General features: G+C 50.8%; 1 protein-coding gene across 1 annotated transcript; it reads right to left on the bottom strand.

Moving 5' to 3' along the window:
* Positions 1-44: 44 nt before the first annotated feature.
* On the bottom strand, positions 45-9,930 carry LOC135292027 (protein kinase C gamma type-like; the record flags this gene model as incomplete). Its single annotated transcript, XM_064406275.1, is given in 11 exon segments — positions 45-123; positions 125-177; positions 2,313-2,424; positions 4,497-4,579; positions 6,891-6,922; positions 8,888-8,991; positions 8,993-9,096; positions 9,189-9,275; positions 9,351-9,424; positions 9,733-9,780; positions 9,908-9,930. Coding segments are annotated over 11 exon segments (799 nt in total), but the record flags the coding sequence as incomplete, so codon positions are not given.
* Between the last annotated feature and the right edge of the window lie 3,619 nt (positions 9,931-13,549).

Below are 13,549 nucleotides of genomic sequence, written 5' to 3'. Positions count from 1 at the left end.
GATTTTTTGGGACTATTTTGGGAATTTTTTGGGAATTGCGGCACCTGTGACGTGGAGCTGCTCCCCGGGCAGCGCCTGGATGCGAATCTGGAGGCGCCCCCTCCTCTCGGTGTGATCGACCCCCGCACAGGCTGGGAACGCTCTGCACACAGCGCTTGTGCACGTTCATCTCACAGCCTGCAGAAAAATGGGGATTTTGGGAATTTTGGGGATTTTGGGGGAATTTTTCGGGAGTTTTTGGGGTCAAAACGGTGAAAAATTGGAAAAAATCGGAATTTTTTTTGATTTTTCGCTGATTTTCACAAAAAAATCTCCCCCAAAAGTGGAATTTGAGGATGTTCATCTCACAGCCTTGGAAAAAATGGGAATTTTGGAATTTTTGGGAATTTTTTGGGAATTTTTCGGGAGTTTTTGGGGTCAAAACAGTGAAAAAATGGAAAAAATCGGAATTTTTTTGGATTTTTTCGCAGATTTTTCCCCAAAATCGCCCCCAAATGCAGAGTTTGTGCACGTTCATCTCACAGCCTTGGAAAAAAATAGGAATTTTGGGAAAATTGGGAATTTTTGGGAATTTTTGGGGGAATTTTTCGGGAGTTTTTGGGTCAAAACGGTGAAAAAATGAAAAAAATTGGAATTTTTTTTTATTTTTTGCAGTTTTTTCCCCAAAATCGCCCCAAATGCAGAGTTTGTGCACGTTCATCTCACAGCCTGCAGAAAAATGGGGATTTTTGGGATTTTTGGGAATTTTTGGGGAATTTTTTCGGGAGTTTTTGGGGTCAAAACGGCGAAAAAATGGAAAAAATCGGATTTTTTTTTGATTTTTTGCAGATTTTTCCCCAAAATCCCCCTCTGCACACAGCGCTTGTGCACGTTCATCTCACAGCCTGCAGAAAAATGGGAATTTTGGGAAGTTTTGGGAATTTTGGGGGAATTTTTTGGGAGTTTTTGGGGTCAAAACGGTGAAAAAATGAAAAAAATTGGATTTTTTTTGATTTTTCGCAGATTTTTCCCAAAATTCCCCTCTGCACACAGCGCTTGTGCACGTTCATCTCACAGCCTGCAGAAAAATGGGAAATTGGGAAGTTTTGGGAATTTTTGGGAATTTTTGGGAATATTCCGGGAGTTTTTGGGGTTAAAAAACGGCGAAAAAATGAAAAAAATCGGAATTTTTTTGGATTTTTTCGCAGATTTTTCACAAAAAAAATCTCCCCAAAAGTGGAATTTGAGGATATTCGTCTTACAGCCTGCAGAAAAAATGGGAATTTGGGAAAATTGGAATTTTTGGGAATTTTTTGGGAATTTTTCGGGAGTTTTTGGGGGTCAAAATGGTGAAAAAAATGAAAAAATTGGAATTTTTCATCTCTCAGGCTGAAAATTTGGGAAAATTCCTTAAAATGGCTTTAAAATGCCCCAAATCCACCCTAAATTTCTTTAAAATCCCTCAAAATTTAAAATAAAATTAAAAAAATATTAAAATAATCCTCAAAAATTCAAAATAAAATCCCAAAAATAAAAAAATCCCCAAAATTCAAAATAAATCAAAAAAAATTTTAAAATTCCCCAAAATCAAAATAAAATCTTAAAAACTAAAAAACCCCTAAATTTAAAATAAAACCAAAAAAAAATCCCCAAATTTAAAATAAAATCCTTAAAAAAAGTTAAAATTGCCCAAAATTCAGAATAAAATCCCAAAAAATTCAAAAAATCCCCAAAATTCAAAATAAAATAAAAAAAACAACAAAAATCCCCTCCCAAAGTTTCCCAAATTTCCCCAAATTGCCAAGTTTTCCCCAAATCCTCCCAAAATTCCCCCTAAAAATTCACAAAACCCTTCCAAATCTCCCAAAATTCAAAATAAAATCCCAAAAATCCCAAAAAAAATCCCCATAAATCAAAATAAATCCCCCAAAATTCAAAATAAATTCCCAAAAATCTCAAAAAATTCCCCAAAACTCCAAATAAAACCCAAAAATAAAAAAAAATTCCCCAAATTTAAAATAAACCCCAAAATCAAAATAAAATCCCCAAAATTCAAAATAAAATCCCAAACCCCCAAAATTTTTCTCCAACCCCCCAAAATCCCCAAAACTCCCAAATTTCCCCCAAATTTTCCCCAAAAATGCCTCAAATCCCTGAAAAAATCCCCCAAAAATCAAAATAAAACCCAAAAAATCCCCCAAAATTCAAAATAAAACCCTCAAACCCCCCCAATTTTTTTCCCCAAGCCCCCCCAATTTTTCCCCCAACCCCCCAACCCCCCAAATTCCCCCAAATTCGCCCAAATTTGCCCAAATTCCCGGGTTCTGGCTCACAGGAGCACTTCATGCCCTGGTGCACGAGGCCGTAGAGCAGCGAGCCGCAGTGGTCGCAGAAGGTGGGGCTGCTGTAGCTGTGCACCTTGAACTTGTGCTTGTTCCGCGGGTCCTGGGGACAATGCCCGAAATTTGGGGGAAATTCCCAAAATTTTGGGGAAATTCCCGAAATTTTGGGCGAAAAAATGAAGATTTTAGGTCAAAAAATGGGGATTTTAGGGGGAAAAATGGGGAATTTTAGGGGAATAATGGAGATTTTTTCCAGGGTTTAAAGGGTTAAAATAGTCAAAGTTTGGGGGTGCCAAGGATTATTGCTGAGAATTCCCAAAATTTTGGGTGAAATTCCCGAAATTTTGGGAAAATTCCCGAAATTTTGCGTGAAAAAAAGAAGATTCTAGGTCAAAAAATGGGGATTTTAGGGGGAAAAATTGAGATTTTCCCAGGGTTTAAAGGGTTAAAATGGTCACATTTTGGGGGAAATTTGGGGATTTTTGGGGAGAATTCCCAAGATTTTGGGCGAAAAAATGAAGATTTTAGGTCAAAAAATGGGGATTTTAGGGAGAAAAATGGGGATTTTACATGAAATTCCCAGGGTTTTAAGGGTTAAAATGGTCAAGTTCTGGGGAGAATTCCTGAAATTTGGGTGAAATTCCCGAAGTTTTGGGAAAGTTCCCAAAAATTGGGGGGGGGAAAAGGGATTTTAGGTGGAAAAAAATGGAAATTTTAGGTCAAAAATGGGGAATTTAGGTGAAATTCCCAGGGTTTAAAGGGTTAAAATGGGCAAATTTGGGGGAAATTCGGGAGTTTTGGGGGAGAATTCCCAAAATTTGGGAAAGATTCCAGAAATTTTGGGTGAAATTCCTGAAATTTTTGGAAAAAATGGGAATTTTGGGGGGAAAAATGGAGATTTTGGGGCCGCCGTGGTCGCAGAAGGTGGGGCTGCTGTAGCTGTGCACCTTGAACTTGTGCTTGTTCCGCGGGTCCTGGGGTTTGGGGAGAATTCCCGAGATTTTGGGAAAAATTCCCCACATTTTGGGGAAAAAATCCGGGGGTTTTTGGGGAAAAAATGGGGATTTTAGGTCAAAGAATGGGGATTTTAGGTCAAAGAATGGGGATTTTACGTGGAATTCACAGGGTTTAAAGGGTTAAAATGGTCAAATTTTGGGGTTTTGGGGAGAATTCCTGAAGTTTGGGTGAAATTACCAAAATTTTGAGAAAATTCCTGAAATTTTGGGTGAAGAAATGAAGATTTTAGGTCAAAAAATTGAGATTTTAGGGGAAAAATGGAGATTTTTCCAGGGTTTTAAGGGTTAAAATGGTCGAATTTTGGGGGTTCCAAAGGTTTTGGGGAGAATTCCCAAATTTTGGGAAAAAAATCCTGAAATTTTGGGGAAAAATTTTTGAGATTTTAGGGGGTGAAAAATGGGATTTTAGGAGAAACTCCCAGGGTTTAAAGGGTTAAAATGGTCCCATTTTTGGGTGAAATTTGGGGATTTTTGGGGGTTTGGGGGAGAATTCCCAAAATTTTGGGGAGAAATTCCAGAAGTTTTGGGTGAAATTCCAGACATTTTGGGAAAGAATGGGGATTTTGGGGAAAAAAATGGCGATTTTGGGTGAATTTTTGACATTTTAAGGGTGAAATGGTCACTTTTTTGGGGAAATTTTGGGGGGAATTTTCAGGGATTTTTGGGGGAGTTTTGGGAAATTTTCGGGAATTTTGGGGATTTTTTGAGGGGAATTTTGGGGCATTTTTGGGTATTTTTAAAGGGAATTTTGGGGGATTTCTGAGGAATTTTTGGGAGAAATTTTGGAGGGAATTTTCAGGACATTTTCAGGGAAATTTGGGGAAATTTTCTGGGAATTTTGGGGGATTTGGGGGCAATTTTTGCAGGAATTTTGGGAGAATTTTGGGTGAATTTGGTGGGAATTTCAGGGATTTTTTGAGGGGAATTTCAGGGGATTTTGGGAGGAATTTTGTGAGAATTTTGGGGATTTTTAAAGGGGAATTTTGGGTGATTTTTGAGAAAATTTGGGGGGAATTTTGGGGATTTTTAAGGGGGATTTTGGGGGGATTTTATGGGGGATTTTTGAGGAAATTTGGGGGGATTTTGGGGGGGAATTTTCAGGATTTTGGGGGGAATTTTTCAGGATTTTGGGGGAATTTTTCAGGATTTTGGGACTCACGTCAGTCTGGGGTCCCTTCCCGGCCCCGGGGCATTCGAAGGTGACGAATTCGTGGCAGCGTTTGTGAACCACGAAACTGCAAACTGCCAAAAAAAGGGTCAGGAACCGCCCAAAATTCCCAAAATTCCACCCAAAATTCCCCCAAAATTTCCCCTAAAATTCCACCCAAAACTCACCCAGAATTCATCCTAAAATTCCCCAAAAATTCCACCCAAAATTCCACCCAAAATTCCCCCAAATTTCACCCAAAATTCCAAAACAATTCCACCCAAAAATTCCTAAAAATTCCACCCAAAATTCCCCCAAAATTCATCCAAAAATTCCCCAAAAATTCCACCCAAAATTCCTAAAAATTCCCCCCAAAGTTCCCAAATTTCGCCCCAAAATTCCACCCCAAATTCATCCTAAAATTCCCCAAAATTCCACCCAAAAATCCAACCAAAATTCCCCCTAAAATTCCAAAAAATTCTCCCCAAAGTTCCCAAAAATCCACCAAAATTCCCCCCAAAATTCCAAAAAATTCCCTCAAAGTTCCCTTAAAATTTCCAAAAAAATACCATAAAATTCCCAAAATTCCCCCAAATTTTCCTCAAAAAGTTTCCAAAATTCCCCCCAAAACTCCCTCAAAATTCCACCCAAAAATCCCCCTAAAATCCTAAAAATTCCCCTCAAAATTCCCAAATTTTCACCCAAAAATTCCCCCCAAATTTCCCTCAAAAACTCCCAAAATTCCACCCAAAATTTCTCCAATTCCCCCCCCCCCAAAAACCCCAAAATCCTTAAATTTTCTCCCAAAATCCCATCCAGGACCCCACAAAATTCCCAAATTTCCCCCCAAAATCCCCAAAATTCCCAATATTCTCCCCAAATTTTCCCAAAATTCCCCAACAATTCCCCCCAAATCCCATCCAGGACCCCCCAAAATCCCCCCCCAAATTCCCAAAATCCCAAATTCCCCCCAAAATTCTCAAATTTCCCCCCAAAATTCTCCCAAAAATCCCCAAAATTCCCAATATTCTCCCCAAATTTTCCCAAAATTCCCCAAAAAATTTATTCCAGGACCCCCCAAAATCCCCCCCGAATTCCCAAAATCCCAAATCCCCCCCAAAATTCCCCCAAATTCCTCAATTTCCCCGCCGTGGTTGCCGGGCAATGCCGTGGTTGCCATGGCAACGCAGCGCCGCCTGTCAATCACCGCCCAGGCCACGCCCACCCCAAATCCCAGGGCCCCAAAGCCCCAAATTTGGGAATTTTGGGATTTTTGGGGTCTTGGGGAGGATTTGGGGGAATTTTCTGGAAATTTTGGGGATTTTGGGGGGAAATTGGGGAATTTTTTGGGTCTTGGGAGAATTTTTTGGGGGAATTTTGTCAAAATTTTGGGGATTTTGGGGAATTTTTGGGTTCTTGGGAGAATTTTTTAGGGATTCGTGGGGAATTTTGGGAATTTTTGGGGTCTTGGGGAGGATTTTGGGGAATTTTGGGTGGATTTGGGGGAAATTTTGGGAAATTTTAGGAATTTGGGGGGAGTTTTGGGGGAATTTTGTGGAAAATTTGGGGATTTTGGAGGAAAATATGGGGGATTTTGGGAAAATTTGGGGGATTTCAGGAATTTTGGGGAGGATTTGGGAAATTTTTGGGGTCTCAGGAGGATTGGGGGGAAATTTTGGGGGATTTTGGAAGAATTGGGGGAAATTTGGGGAAAATTGGGGGAATTTTAGGGAAATTTGGGGGAATTTTGTGGAAATTTTTGGGATTTTGGGGGGAATTTGGGGAAATTTTGGGGTCTCAGGGAGGATTTGGGGAAATTTTGGGGATTTGGGGGAAAATTTTGGGGAAATTTGGGGTCTTAGGGGGAGTTGGGGGAAACCTTAGGAAAATTTTGGGATTTTGGGGGGAGTTTGGGGAAAATTTTGGGGAATTTGGGGGGAATTTGAGGGAATTTTGAGGGGATTTTGGGGTCCTCAGTGAGGATTTGGGGTAATTTTGGGGATTTGGGGGGGAGATTTTGGGTAATTTTGGGGGGATTTTGGAATTTTGGGGATTTTTTGGGTGATTTTGGGGGGATATTTTGGGGGGATTTGGGGGATTTTTTGGTGATTTTTTGGTGATTTTGGGAGATTTTGGGGGGAGATTTTGGGATAATTTTGTGGGGATTTGGGGAATTTTGGGGGATTTGAGGGGGAATTTTGGGGGGATTTTGGGAATTTTGGGGGGATTCGGGGGGATTTTAGGGGAAATTTTCAGGAATTTTGGGGGGAAATTTTGGGGGGATTTGGGGATTTTTGTGGGAGATTTTGGATTTTTGGGGTAATTTGGGGGATTTTGGGATTTTGGAAGAATGTTGGGGTAATTTTGGGGTGGATTTTGGGGTAATTTTGGGTATTGGGGTCTCACCCATGCACTGCAGGCCCTGTTTGCCGATGCCCCTGGAGAGAGAGAGAGAGAGAAAAGGGAGGGGTCAGCGCCGGGGCACACCTGGGCACACCTGGGATACACCTGAGATACACCTGGGCACACCTGGGCACACCTGAGATACACCTGGGCACACCTGGGATAGACCTGACACACCTGGGCACACCTGAGATACACCTGGGCACATCTGGCACACCTGGGCACACCTGAGATACACCTGGGGACACCTGGGCACACCTGAGATAGATAAACACACTGGGCACACCTGGAGTGCACCTGGGTACACCTGAGATATCCCTGACACACCTGGGCACACCTGGGGGGACACTTGGGCACACCTGGGATATTCCTATAACACGTGGGCACACCTGAGATACACCTGGGCACACCTGGATACACCTGGGCATGGCTGAGGGACACTTGGGGACACTTGGGAGTGCACCTGGGCACACCTGAGATATCCCTGACACACCTGGAGACACACCTGGGCACACCTGGGATATTGCTGACACACCTGGGCACAGCTGGGATACACCTGGGCATGGCTGGGCACACCTGGGGACACTTGGGAGGGCAGCTGGGCACACCTGGGCAAACATGATACACCTGGGATACACCTGAGATACACCTGGGCACACCTGAGACTCATTTGGGCACACCTGAGCACACCTGGGATACACCTGGGCACACCTGGGATATCCCTAACACACCTGGCGGGGCACCTGGGCACACCTGAAATACACCTGGGCACACCTTGGGACACCTGAGACACATGTGGGCACAGCTGGGACACACCTGAGACACACATGAGGACACCTGGGGCACACCTGGGCACACTTGGGATACCCCTGACACTCCTGGGCACACCTGGGCACACCTGGGTACACCTGAGATACCCCTGACACACCTGGGACACACCTGGGCACAGCTGAGACACACCTGGGGTCACCTGAGGTCACCTGGGCACACTTGGGGTCACCTGTGTGACCCCCAGGTGTGTCACACCTGTCCAGGTGTGTCCCAGGTGTGTGACAGGTGTGTCCCAGGTGTGTGACACCTGCCCAGGTGCGTGACTGACCAGCTGCAGTCAGTGCAGTGGCTGCAGAAGGTGGGCTGCTTGAAGAACCCCCCGTGTTTGATGGACTCAGGTGTGTCCCACCTGCCCAGGTGTGTCCCAGGTGTGACAGGTGTGTGACAGGTGTGTGACTGACCAGATGAAGTCGGTGCAGTGGCTGCAGAAGGTGGGCTGCTTGAAGAACCCCCCGTGTTTGATGGACTCAGGTGTGACACAGGTGTGACAGGTGTGTGACAGGTGTGTGACAGGTGTGTGACTGACCAGCTGCAGTCGGTGCAGTGGCTGCAGAAGGTGGGCTGCTTGAAGAACCTCGCCGTGAAGCGGTGACTCACCTGTCCCATCCCCCCCAGGTGTGACACAGGTGTGTCCCCAGGTGTGTCAGTGCCCACGTGTGTGACCCCCCAGGTGTGTGACACCTGCCCAGGTGTGTGACTGACCAGATGAAGTCGGTGCAGTGGCTGCAGAAGGTGGGCTGCTTGAAGAACCTCGCCGTGAAGCGGTGACTCACCTGTCCCATCCCCCCCAGGTGTGTCCCCCCAGGTGTGTCCCCAGGTGTGTCCCAGGTGTGACAGGTGTGTCCCCACCTGCCCAGGTGTGTGACAGGTGTGTGACTGACCAGCTGCAGTTGGTGCAGTGGCTGCAGAAGGTGGGCTGCTTGAAGAACCCCCCGTGTTTGATGGACTCAGGTGTGACAGGTGTGTCCCACCTGCCCAGGTGTGTCCCGGGTGTGTCCCAGGTGTGTGACAGGTGCGTCACTGACCAGATGAAGTCGGTGCAGTGGCTGCAGAACGTCGGCTGCTTGAAGAACCTCGCCGTGAAGCGGTGACTCACCTGTCCCATCCCCCCCAGGTGTGACACAGGTGTGACAGGTGTGTGACAGGTGTGTGACAGGTGCGTGACTGACCAGATGAAGTCGGTGCAGTGGCTGCAGAAGGTGGGCTGCTTGAAGAACCTCGCCGTGAAGCGGTGACTCTTCACCTCGTGCACCACCTTGTGCCGCAGCGCCCCCCCGGCGGCAGAACAGCGGCCGGCCGCCCTCCGGCCACTCCGGCCACTCCGGCCACTGACCGCTCCGGCTCCGCCAGCGCCATGGGCACACGGAGAGACGGACACCTGTGGGGGAGAGAGAGAGAGAGAGGTGAGAGGGACACCTGGATGGACACACGGACACCTGGATGGACACACGGACACCTGGATGGACACACGGATGGACACTGCCCCTCCGGCCACTCCGGCCACTGACCGCTCCGGCTCCGCCAGCGCCATGGGCACACGGACGGACGGACGGACACCTGTGGGGACAGAGAGACAGAGAGAGAGGTGAGAGGGACACCTGGATGGACACACGGACACCTGTATGGACACACGGATGGACACTGCCCCTCCGGCCACTGACCGCTCCGGCTCCGCCAGCGCCATGGGCAGATGGACAGACGGACACCTGTGGGAGAGAGAGAGAGAGAGGGAGGTGAGGGGGACACCCGGATGGACACACGGACACCTGGATGGACACACGGATGGACACAAGGATGGACAATGCCACTCCGGCCACTCCGGCCACTGACCGCTCCGGCTCCGCCAGCGCCCATGGACAGATGGACAGACAGACACCTGTGGGAGAGAGAGAGAGAGGTGAGGGGGACACCCTGGATGGACAGACAGACACCTGGATGGGCACACGGACACCTGGATGGACACACGGACACCTGGATGGACACACAGATGGACACTGCCCCTCCAGCCACTGACCGCTCCGGCTCCGCCAGCGCCATGGGCACACGACGGACAGACGGACACCTGTGGGGGACAGAGAGAGAGAGGTGAGGGGGACACCTGGATGGACAGACGGACACCTGGATGGACACACGGACATCTGGATGGACACAAGGATGGACAATGCCACTCCGGCCACTCCGGCACTGACCGCTCCGGCTCCGCCAGCGCCATGGGCAGATGGACACATGGACACCTGTGGGGGAGACAGAGACAGAGAGGTGAGGGGGACACCTGGATGGACAGACGGACACCTGGATGGACACACGGATGGGCACACGGATGGACACTGCCCCTCCGGCCACTCCGGCCACTCCGGCCACTGACCGCTCCAGCTCCGCCAGCGCCATGGGCACACGGACGGACGGACGGACACCTGTGGGGGAGAGAGAGAGAGAGAGAGGTGAGGGGGACACCTGGATGGACAGACGGACACCCGGATGGACACACGGATGGACACAAGGATGGACACTGCCCCTCCGGCACTGACCGCTCCGGCTCTGCCAGCGCCATGGGCAGATGGACACACGGACACCTGTGGGGGAGAGAGAGAGAGAGGTGAGGGGGACACCCGGATGGACACACGGACACCTGGATGGGCACAAGGATGGACAGATGGACACACGGATGGACATTGCCCCTCCGGCCACTCCGGCCACTGGCTGCTCCAATTTCACCTGCGCTATTGCACACCCTGCTGAACAGATGGATACCTGGACAGACGGACATGAGGATGGACACACGGACACCTGGACGGACAATGGACACCTGGACGGACACTGCCCCTCTGGCCACTCCGGCCACTGACCACTCTGGTCTCACCTGCGCCACTGCAGACCCTGCTGGACAGATGGACACCTGGACAGACGGACACCTGGATGGACACACAGACATGAGGATGGACACCTCGATGGACAGATGGACACTGGACGGACACTGCCCCTCCGGCCACTGACCGCTCCGGTCTCACCTGCGCTACTGCGGACCCTGCTGGACAGATGGACACCTGGACAGATGGACACCTGGATGGACACACGGACACCTGGATGGACACACGGACATGAGGATGGACACGAGAACATGAGAATGGACTCACAGACACCTGGATGGACCCACGGACACAGCCATGGACACCTGGACGGACCCACGGACAGCTGGATGGACCCACGGACACCGGGACGGAACCACGGACAGCTGGACATCTGGACCTGGCTGGAGCCATGGACTCCTGGACACCTGGACGGACACAAGGACAGAGCCGTGACGGAGCCACAGACCCATGGGACACCTGGACGGACACACGGACAGAACCATGGACTCCTGGACGGACACAAGGACAGAGCCGTGGACGGAGCCACGGACACACGGACGGACACACGGACAGAGACACGGACACCTGGACACCTGGACGGACACACGGACAGACACGGACACCTGGACGGACACACGGACAGAACCATGGACAGAGCCATGGCCGGACACTGGAGTGGACAATGAGGTGGGACACTGGAGTGGACACGGGGATGGACACAGGGACAGACCCAGGACTGGACACAGGAGTGGACACACGGACAGACACAGGGATGGACACAGGGACCGACCCACAGATGGACACTGGAGTGGACACAGGGACGGACACAGGGATGGACACACGGACAGGGCAGTGGACACAGGGACAGACACAGGAGTGGACACACGGACAGACCCATGGCCGGACACTGGAGTGGACACAGGGACAGACCCACGGACACAGGAGTGGACACTGGGGTGGACACGGGGATGGACACAGGGACAGACTCACAGACAGGGCAGTGGACACAGGGACAGACCCAGGAGTGGACACAGGAGTGGACACGGGGATGGACACTGGATGGACACAGGGGTGGACACTGGGATGGACACACGGACAGACCCACGGACACTGGAGTGGACACTGGAGTGGACACAGGAGTGGACACAGGGATGGACCCACGGACACTGGGGTGGACACAGGGACTGACCCAAAGATGGACACTGGAGTGGACACAGGGATGGACCCACGGACAAGGAGATGGACACAGGAGTGGACACAGGAGTGGACACCAGGACAGACCCATGGACACAAGGATGGACACAGGGATACAGGGATGGACACTGGAGTGGACACAGGGACTGACCCACAGACACTGGGGTGGACACAGGGATGGACACACGGGACAGACCCACAGATGGACACTGGAGTGGACACAGGGATGGACACAGGGACTGACCCACAGACATGAGAGTGGACACAGGAGTGGACAAAGGGGTGGACAAAGGGACAGACCCACAGATGGACACTGGGATGGACATGGGGATGGACACACGGACAGACCCACGGACACAGGACCAGACCCACAGATGGACATAGGAGTGGACACAGGGGTGGACAAATGACAGACCCACGGACACAGGAGTGGACACTGGAGTGGACACTGGAATGGACAAACAGACAGACCCATAGATGGACACTGGGGTGGACACAGGGATGGACATGGGGATGGACACACGGACACGGAGATGGACACTGGAGTGGACACTGGGGTGGACACGGGGATGGACACACGGACATGGGGATGGACACAGGGATGGACACGGGAGTGGACATGGGAGTGGATACTGGGATGGACAGCAGGACAGACCCACAGACACGGGGGTGGACACAGGAGTGGACACTGGGATGGACACAGGGACAGACCCCACGGACACAGGACCAGACCCACAGATGGACACTGGGGTGGACACAGGAGTGGACACAGGGACTGACCCATGGCTGGACACAGGAGTGGACACTGGGGTGGACATGGGGATGGACACAGGGACTGACCCACAGATGGACACAGGAGTGGACACTGGGGTGGACACTGGGATGGACACAGGAGTGGACACTGGGACGGACATGGGGATGGACACACAGACAGACCCATAGATGGACACTGGAGTGGACACGGGGATGGACACAGGGACAGACCCATGGATGGACACTGGAGTGGACACCGGAGTGGACATGGAGACAAACCCTTAGGAGGGATGGACAGACCCACGGCCGGACACAGGGGTGGACACAGGAGTGGACACTGGAATGGACACACGGACAGACCCACGGACACAGGACCAGACCCACAGATGGACACTGGAGTGGACACTGGAGTGGACACAGGGACTGACCCACAGACATGAGAGTGTACACAGGGGTGGACAAACGGACAGACCCACAGATGGACACTGGAGTGGACACTGGGGTGGACACGGGGATGGACACACGGACATGGGGATGGACACAGGGATGGACACGGGGACTGACCCACAGATGGACACAGGAGTGGACACTGGGGTGGACACGGGGATGGACACACGGACATGGGGATGGACACGGGGATGGACACAGGGACTGACCCGCAGATGGACACAGGAGTGGACACTGGGGTGGACACAGCGACAGCACCACGGACAGACAGACACACCCACAGACCCACGGACACTCGGACACACGGACAGACAGACAGACACACCCACGGACTGACCTGAACTCTGCGGCCGCTCGGACGCTGCTCGGACACGCGGCTGCTCCTCCGGCCGGACCCACGGACACCCGGCCGGACCCACGGACACTCGGTCACTCGGTCAGGAGCCCGGCCGGACCCACGGACACACGGACACTGGGACAGCCCCACGGACACCTGGCCGGACCCACGGACACTCGGACACACAGACAGCCCCACGGACACACGGACAGCCCCACGGACGCTCGGACAGCCCCACGGACACACGGACA

The sequence above is a fragment of the Passer domesticus genome, unplaced genomic scaffold (genome assembly GCF_036417665.1).
Source record: "Passer domesticus isolate bPasDom1 unplaced genomic scaffold, bPasDom1.hap1 HAP1_SCAFFOLD_180, whole genome shotgun sequence".
NCBI classification, from domain to species: domain Eukaryota; kingdom Metazoa; phylum Chordata; class Aves; order Passeriformes; family Passeridae; genus Passer; species Passer domesticus.
Note: the sequence above shows the minus strand (reverse complement) of the source record. Positions and strands in the feature narration are given on the sequence as shown.